The sequence below is a fragment of the Polyergus mexicanus genome, unplaced genomic scaffold (genome assembly GCF_030449975.1).
Source record: "Polyergus mexicanus isolate NDT 795.1 unplaced genomic scaffold, iyPolMexi1.0 SCAF_10, whole genome shotgun sequence".
Lineage (NCBI taxonomy): Eukaryota > Metazoa > Arthropoda > Insecta > Hymenoptera > Formicidae > Polyergus > Polyergus mexicanus.
Window position 1 is genome coordinate 4,777,990 of NW_027223330.1, and position 9,474 is coordinate 4,787,463.

Below are 9,474 nucleotides of genomic sequence, written 5' to 3' on the forward strand. Positions count from 1 at the left end.
ATTTTTTATATCAAAATATGTCAGATTAAGATATAAAAAAACTCAAAAAGTACTTAATTAAAAATACTTTATTATAGTGTTTTGAAAAGCTCTCGAGATAAACTATAAGAATATGCAATAAAAAGAAGGGGTTTCCATTTAAAAAATACAAGATGATTTTATCTTGACCTTGGCGATGCCACCCAAGGTTAAACTCATAGTATCTAGTAAATAAATTTTTGGAAACTCTACAACTTTCATTTGAAACATTTTTTTCGAAAATGCTTAGTTTTCCAGATGTTTCACCGTCCCGGTACTTTTTATGCACCCAGCATATATATATATATATATATATATATATATATATATATGTATGTATCGAGGATAGAATGGGCCCCTCCATCGCCCAATCCCGTGAGAACGCAACCATAATATGTTTTTTTTTCGTCTCTCCGATTTTATTGCAAACGAGACATTTGCATTGAGGCATCTTTTTCCAACAATATTCATTGCAATATAACAATAAATTTATCGGATAATTTTTTTTATTTTGGAAAAGGCAGCAATTTATTTTCTGCTACAATTTTAAGAAAATGTTGCCTCATATATTCCACGTTATTGGAATATTTCTCATTAGAAGGATTTCCTCCTAAAGCTATAGTTGTAGCGAAAGCTGCAGCATAAATTCCACAACATGTGCCATTAGGTTGTACTTGAACCTTTTCAAATATTATATTATTTGCACTTATTTGTGGATAACGACGATGAATGTAATTTTTTTCTTTAAACACCAATTTGTCGTATGTACAACTAGGTAGACTGTCGTACACTCGAAGTTTGGTGCCATCAAAAAATATACATCGCCAGTGATCACTGCAATTTCCTCCAATAATTTGTAAGCTTTTATTACTACGACTTGCTTCAATTATATGAGGATATTCCAAATATAGCACACTTTGTGTTTCAAAAGGAGAATTATCTCTTACGACGCGTAAAAATAGGTCTAATGATTCGTCGTTTATTTTGCTATATTCAGGTAATACGTTATCCTTTACTAAATAAAAAGAAGCAATCGAGTTATCGAGAAATTCTTTTTGTCTTGCCATGTCGTCTTCAGTTAGCTCTTCTTCATTTTGTGAGTAACTAACAACGACGCAATCGTCATCTTGTTTTGCACTCAGAGCAGTAACAGCAGTAATAGTTGCTTCCATTGGAACAATATTCGATTCGAAATATTTATTTTCGTCGATAATATTTTCGTCTTCTATATTACATCGTCGAAGACTTTTTCCATTAATTATTTTTTTGCCTACTTTTTGTTGAGCTTCTATTATATATCTTGGATTTCTAATTGGCATATGTCTATTATGCCGCTATCCAAGATTTCTGGAAGCATGCAATCGTAATAAAAACGTGTTAAAAAGGGCAGCATTTGATTACTCCAAAATACATTATCCCTATTTACACGTATTATTTTCAAGCTTTTTGGCGTCCACACAGCGAAAATAAAATAATCTCGCTGCGTTATATTTAACTGGCCTTAAACTTGATAGAAAAATCGGTGATTCCGATTCATTTTATCTGCATTGCTCTTATCAAAGATGCCTTTTAGTTGAGGCAGCGTCTTTATGGCCTCTTCCGCTGTTAAATGCTCAGCTGACAGAGGACATTTTATTTCTACCAGACCATCTTCATCTATGAGTCCGTCAGGAGAAGCACCCAAGCATGGATTTTCAATATCAATGAATAATCCGCAAGTTTTAATCTCCTTGTTCAGTGTTACGGCCAATTCTTTTTTTGCAATTTTTTCCATCTCGCGACCATATTTCATAGCCGCGGTATTGATAGAGGGAGGAAATAAAATGTTCTTCACAGTCGCGGCGCAAGATGTTGTCGGTCTCATGCGACATATGATTCTAAAATTAGACGCTGTCAACATTTCGTGTCTCAATGAATGCCACAAATCCGATTCATTTTGCTCCATTGTATCACGTTCAATTTGTCTCCAATTTTGCCCATTTTCAAACAATTTTTCCAAATGATTTTCTCGAAGTTGCTCAAAAACATCGGATGGGAGATCTGGTTTATGTGATTGCGGACCGTAGTGACAATCTGTTCCCGATTCCCGTTTAAATTTCTTTTGCCTTCCATTCATTTCCCGAGATTCTCTGGTTCTTGCAACTTTTGCTTGTCGTCGCTTTTCCAGAGTCTCGACAATGGGAGGAACATTTTTACATATGCTTTTATGCACTTGCGTGAGAACTTGTTGCGTATTATATTGCACAACTGCCCCCGCAATTCTAGCATTGTAGGAGCCTCGGTTACCAAAATTGATGCGCTTTCCACCAATTTCTTTGCAGATTATCGAGTTGAACGATTCTGCAGGATTGTTGGTGAATTTCAGCAACAAGCTGTCGGAATAAGCGCTTAAATATACGATAGCACTCTCTACTTTTTGGTAAAGACCGTGCAACTTGAGATATGGTACATCATTTTTTTTTGTTTCATCACGGTCACATATACGACCGCGTTCGTTACATCGTTTATGTTCACCAAATATATGGCTAGGAATATTTAAGATATCTTTTTGTAATTCCATTGCCTTATAATGGTCAGGTTGCTCTTCTTCTCTTTGCAAATCGATTGCTTTTATCACCTCTTTTCGTATTTTCAAAATATTGCTTTTTACAACATTTCGTAGCTGCACGAAACCACGCTTTCTTTGCATTTTTGGTTGAGTTGTCTCTGCTACAGCCCTCAACTTTTTGCATAGATTGCGAAGCAAATGATTCGTACATTCAATTTTTTTCACGGTTATCATTTGTTCGCGATATGGTCTAGTATCAACGATGGTCTGATATACGCTACTATCACCATCGGCAATAACCGTTCTATAAATCATTCCATGCATTTCCAGGCTACTTTTAAAGCCTTCTGCAATGGCGTCGCTCTCCATACTTGTGGAGCTTGCGTTACGATCGAAATTTTTGTAGCATTTATGATCTCTTGGTTCGATTCTGTTTCGTTCCGCTATATCACATATCGTGCAAAATTTATTGCGGATTCCGATGAATAGAACCTTTTTTGTGCGGTAACCAAGTATGGCACCAACACCGGAAAGAGAATCGTAGGCGTTGCCGTACGATCTCTTCATCCAACTACCATCTGCTACAACAGTTATGTACGGAATACCGTTTATAGTTTCTTTTCTTTCGAGAGCGAGTTGCTTTTCAACTTCGCCAGCCATTTTCATATTTTCCACGGCTGTTTTCTCAAAATCATTAATTACATCTTCTCGATATTTGATGTAAGTTTTATCGGACATACATGGAATATTCATGGCTGCACATAGCTCTTCCAGCTGGGCAAAGCCGATTCCAACCGTAACAGTTCCTGCTACAACAGCCGTATTAACGTCCAATGTTTCTGACTCTGTGGGTTCTGACCAGATGTTTGCTTCATAATTGCACATTTGGCACTTGAAAAACAACTGCGTCATTAACCCACGGCGACGAGAATTAATGAGTTTCCAATCTTTAAATCGGCACTCTATCCCTCGCGCATGATTATCGAATATTCTGTGGATTTCATTCCACAGAAAAGCAATGTCGACAATGCGACGGCCTTCAAGCATGCTTTCCTGGATACGATTTGTATCCAGAAAGCCATTTTCGATAACAAAATTATTGTTATCTTCGCAAAGTTCTACATTTTCTACATAACACATACCTGTATTTGAAGTTAACTCCAGGCACTGCATTGTTTGGATACTAACTTTGGAATCCATCGCATCGCAAAGTGATTCCACCGATTTCTGGTACTCGATGGATTCGTTATTAGTACCCTTAACAATACTAGTGTCCCTGGAGTCATTTGCCTCCTGGCTTTCTACCAATTGCAATAACTGTCGTCTGCCAAGAAAAATAAATGTATAAGTATTTTGTAAAACATTGCTATCAAAAGATATATCATTTATTTTATTGCTTTGGATAATTAAAAAAATATAATCTCTGAAAAATAAGTCTTTTGTTTATAAAACCTTATATAATTGGTACTGAATATTAATATCAATAATAATTATTATAATACAATAGATAATGTTTTATTTTGTAATAACCAAAGCACACATGCAAAACGCATCTGGTGGGAAATATTTCTGTCAACAACCAGCTCACGATTTGATTGCTTCTGGGAGACATTTTTCAACCAAAGCGCACATGCAAAACGCATTTGGTGGGAAATATTTCTGTCAACAACCGGCTCACGATTTGATCGCTTCTGGGAGACATTTTTCAACCAAAGCGCACATGCAAAACGCATTTGGTGGGAAATATTTCTGTCAACAACCAGCTCACGGTTTGATCGCTTCTGGGAGACATTTTTCAACCAAAGCGAACATGCAAAACGCATTTGGTGGGAAATATTTCTGTAAACAACCAGCTCATGATTTGATCGCTTCTGGGAGACATTTTTCAACCAAAGCGCACATGCAAAACGCATTTGGTGGGAAATATTTCTGTCAACAACCAGCTCACGATTTGATCGCTTCTGGGAGACATTTTTCAACCAAAGCGAATATGCAAAATGCATTTGGTGGGAAATATTTCTGTCAACAACCAGCTCACGGTTTGATCGCTTCTAGGAGACATTTTTCAACCAAAGCGCACATGGAAAACGCATTTGGTGGGAAATATTTCTGTCAACAACCAGCTCACGATTTGATCGCCTCTGGCTAATTAACTACTGTGGCACTAACTACTATTACAAAATAAATATAATCAATTTTCAGTTAAATATAAAGATAAGCAGAAGCTTAAGTTCTTATTTTTCAGAGATTGTTATATTGTTGACATTATTTTCATATACATATTGTATATATATACATATTTAATTAAAATTAAATTAAAGCAATATAAATATATATAAATTTAAATATTTATTAATAATTTTAGTTCTTTTTCTTTTAATCTCAAGATCACTATAAAAATATTTTTAATTATAAAATTATATTTAATTTCTTTAAAAAAAATTGTAATTCACATACTTTAATTGCTTATATATATATATATATATATATATATGTATATGTAGTACTAAATATTTGAAAATATTGTATATAATTTTTGTCAAATTGTCTTAATAAATTAATTACAGGAAATAATTTAAATATAATAAGCAAATAAAATTTGTTTATTTACATTTGTATTTAAGAAAGTAAATTTTCAGAAACTTGATTATAAAATCCCCTCTAAATTATTATGAAACATAATTATTTAGAGGGGATTTTATAATCAAGTTTCTGGAAATTTAGTTTTTTTAATACAAATGTAAATAAACAAATTTTATTTGCTTATTATATTTAAATTATTTCCCGTAATTAATTTATATATATATATATATATATATATATATGCGTTTGTGTGTGTGTAATAAGATCAATAAAATTAAATATATCTATATACATGGTATCCCAAAGTGGCCATCCTCTTTTATCTTATAAATTACAGGAGATAAATCATATCAAATATTTATCTAATTTATGCTTTAAAGCGAATTCCATTGTGAGCATAATGGTTGTTAACAAAAACTGTAACGAACGGAAAAGTATGCATAATTTTTTTATAAGAATATAAATATTTCGATATAATAAAAGTTGTACTGTTTAAGACAAATACAATCCTGTGTGAGGAATATTTTACGTATTATACGAATGTGCCCGAATCAACTGATTGTGAGCTAAAGACCGTTCGGTGAGGCGCGCCGCGCGCGGTAAGACGAGCGAGAATCGAACAAGTGTAAACACGGCAGGTCGGAATCTCAAGCCGCTGCACTGATTTCCTATGAATTCTATTTACAGAATAATAGTGCCAGTATTTCGAAATATATTGACACGCTTCACTATGCAAAATTAATATAATGTATACGAGTTTTATCAGTTTGAAATGTCGCAGGGGTGACATATACTTTTTTACTTTCGATTGCACGATATGGCCAACTTCTGACTCTCATCATTATTATGATCAAACGACAACATGATTATACGTCAATCTGTAATGCACGAATCAGAAATTGACTATATCGTGGGGCCGAAAGCGAAAAAGTAGATGTCGCCCACAAAATTTCAAGCCCATAAAACTCGTATAATATGTAAAAAATTTACATCGTGCAGCATTGTATTTATCTCAAACAATACTACAACTTTTATTATATCGAAATATTCATATTATTAAAAAAAAATTATGCATACCTTTCCGTTCGTTATAGATTTTGTTAATAACCACTATGCTCACAACAGAATTCGGTTTAAACTATTTAATTTCATATATATTTGTTATGATATAATGTGTATGTTCATGTATTGTAGTAATTCTAAATTCTATTTAAAGATTAATTTTGTTACAATTTTTTTATACAGATGTCTTTATGTTGTTTTCTATTTAGGAATTGTTTTAAAGATATAATCAAAAAATAAAAAAAGAAACTTGAAATATTACATTTTTATATAATATTACATTATCATATTTATATTTTTTGTGTAAACTGCACGGAAAAAAAATTCAATTATATCTAGCGACATATTAGTATATAGTATACATTAAAACAATTTTTTCTAGAATTATGGTATATAAATATACTAACCTTTTGACCCTTATTCTTTTTAAAGAAAGTCTGCGGGCAAAGCGAAGCAAGCGTTTCTCATTACATTTTCGCCCCATTATATGAACACACTATAACTACACAAACACAACACTCGTTTTTTAAATTCGACGCGTTATAACGCGTTATAACGGTTGAGCACACTTTTGCGGTTATCTCTCGTTACGCGTATGTACACAACACGCGTGACTGAGACTGAGACTGAGTACTGCCGCGCACTGATATTATCGGATGTGCCTGGCTGTGTGCGTGTGAATAGTACAGTCGCCTTATTCCGAACTTACAAACATACTTAGATACATGCAAGCTACAAATATCGCGTAATAATAAAAACAAATGCGCATCTTTATAAACGAATATTCTGTAACCGAATAAAAAGTTATTTTCATATTGATTAAAATTAATTCCATACATTAAAACATTATTTATTAATATTTTACGACGTGTCATTTTAATCACAATAATGTAATTAATGCATTTAAATTATTTTCGGATATATAAAATGTGAAATACAGACATTTGATTTTCTATAGTAACATGACATATATATACAGGGTGTCCGGCGTCAACCGCATCACCGGTGCAGATAGAGCAGGTAAAACCGAGAAGAAAAGTCTTGTACCAATTTTTTATATAACACTTAATAAAAGAGTTATTATTGAGTAAAGTCTGGCCAATCAGCGCTAGTCTTTAGCCGGGCGCACGTCGGTGAACCGCGCACCTGATAGTGTGCGCCGCTGCACACGATAATTAACTTTCTTACATTTTTTTTTTAAAACAACAAAAAAATTGCAAAAGTATGCCTGCGCATACAACGCAGGCACGTATCCGAATGGTGCAGGAGGCATGGGCACATATCCTGACTGAACATGGAATGGGGGGCGGGGAAATGCCTTTTTTAAAAACGGCGTTTCTTACTCGGGTTTGAACCCGAGTCTATGCGGTAACAAACAAGCCTGCACTTAGCACGTGCGGCTACTGATTGTACCGATATTTATTGTATCAATACTGTCATTTATGTGACACTTACATATGTACATAAATATGCATCAAATATGTATATAAATCATATCACACAAACTTTATGGTTTGTATAAAAAATTTGCTGTCTCTGCAGTGAAAATTTGAAACTCTCATCCGATAGCTGTGACTTGTCTAAATAAATATTTTAAAATTATTATTTTCTTATTTTATATATCCAAAATTAATTATGATACATTAATGAAATTTTTGCGATAAAAATGACACGAAACACGACATAAATGGGATAATTTTTAGTCAATTATGTAATTAAAATAAGGATTACTTATTTCATAAAAAATAATCGGATTTATATCGTATTTGGTGTCATTTTAATCGCAAAAATGTAATTAATCCATTACAATTATTTTCAGATATATAAAATGCGAAATACAAAAGTTTTATTTTCTATAGTAAGATGATGACATATATACGTGAAAGATTACAGATAAAAGGAGTCACGCGAGCGAGGCTTCGGAACTCTTTCATGTTTGTCATCTCACTTACTCCTTCATTCTTTCTCGCTCTCGCTTTTGTCGACTCTCCAGCATCGCGCGAGGATCTTTCCTTAACTACTATATATTGTAACGATGCATCCCTCCACCGTTACCCGGCCGTCGATCCGCCGGAAGTCCGCCGCCCGACAAACACCGGTCGGGCATAATGCGGAGGCGCCGAGCGCCCATTTTTAAAGATTTATAAAACGTTCCGATTTGTAAACCGCCGTTAAAGACGCGTGTTTACCCGGAACCGTCGCCGCGCTCGGGTAACCGTACCGACCGTTCCCGAAACTACCCGAGTCGCGCGCGGCGGTTCGCCGTTAAATAATATGCCTTAAAACAATCAGGCATATTACGCACGCGCACCCGCCGGAAAAGCGGTATAAATAGGGCACGTTTTACATCTCAGGACCAGATCTTCCGCAACCGCCAGAGTCAGTACGACGCCTGGAATCCAGAACGATCCTAACACACGCTCGAAGAGAGAGAAAACGGGGTTGGGAGTACCCAGCCTCCGCCGAGAGTTTGCGGCATCTCTAAGAGCAATCCTTTAAACATCTCTGCGACCGAGGGACACGAGGTTGGGCGTACTCAGCCTCCGTCGGGAGTTCTCGACACCTCACACGCATCCGTCCACCTGCGTGCAACGGCGATCATCCAGTGGTAGGGAGTTCCCTGCCATTGACGGGTGTTCCCGTCGGCCGTTGCACTCCTGCATTCTACGGGAAAATCATCCCCGACGAAGCAATACCGCGATCGGACTCGCCATTAATACGGCGCGCTAAGTCCCGCTTAAAGGGGAGGATCTAACCCGGCCGCGACATCGATCGACGCAATCAGATCGATACCGCCGCGTTTAAGGACCGCCCACCGGCCCGACCGAAATTACCGCCCGGTAGTTAGCGGCCCCTGCCGAAATCCCGATCCGCGCAAGGAATCGATATATTTGCGAATCGCCGAAATCGCGCTCCGCACCGTGCATCCGTGAATCCGTACATGTAATTCGGACGCACCGCGACCGACACGACCGCCGCTAGACAATTCCGACACACACACATACACGAGGGCGTTTGGCTGCATACACACGATCACACACACATACTTGCGAGATACATTGTAAATCCCCCGCAGATATTATACGTTCGCACACGCACTCGCTCGCTTATCACTTACTCACACACAAGCGCACACACCGACACATACAATAGTTACACACACACTCACTCTGTATACACACATATTTAAACGCAATAAATTATATTTTACCTAACGCATCTATCGTTCGTCTCTCGATACCCTTTCACGAGCCCCGGATCCC

The 9,474-nt window shown here is 36.2% G+C and overlaps 2 protein-coding genes across 2 annotated transcripts; one reads left to right on the forward strand and one right to left on the reverse strand.

Annotated features, from left to right (window-relative positions):
* Positions 1-524: 524 nt before the first annotated feature.
* Positions 525-3,781, reverse strand: LOC138937096 (uncharacterized). Its single transcript, XM_070303018.1, is given in 2 exon segments — positions 525-1,354; positions 1,357-3,781. Coding segments are annotated over 2 exon segments (3,240 nt in total). The 5' UTR covers positions 3,767-3,781.
* A 325-nt stretch (positions 3,782-4,106) lies between these two features.
* On the forward strand, positions 4,107-4,715 carry LOC138936997 (uncharacterized). The gene has a single exon (XM_070302839.1). It carries the CDS (start codon positions 4,107-4,109, stop codon positions 4,713-4,715), a length of 609 nt encoding a protein of 202 aa, XP_070158940.1.
* The last annotated feature ends 4,759 nt before the right edge of the window (positions 4,716-9,474 follow it).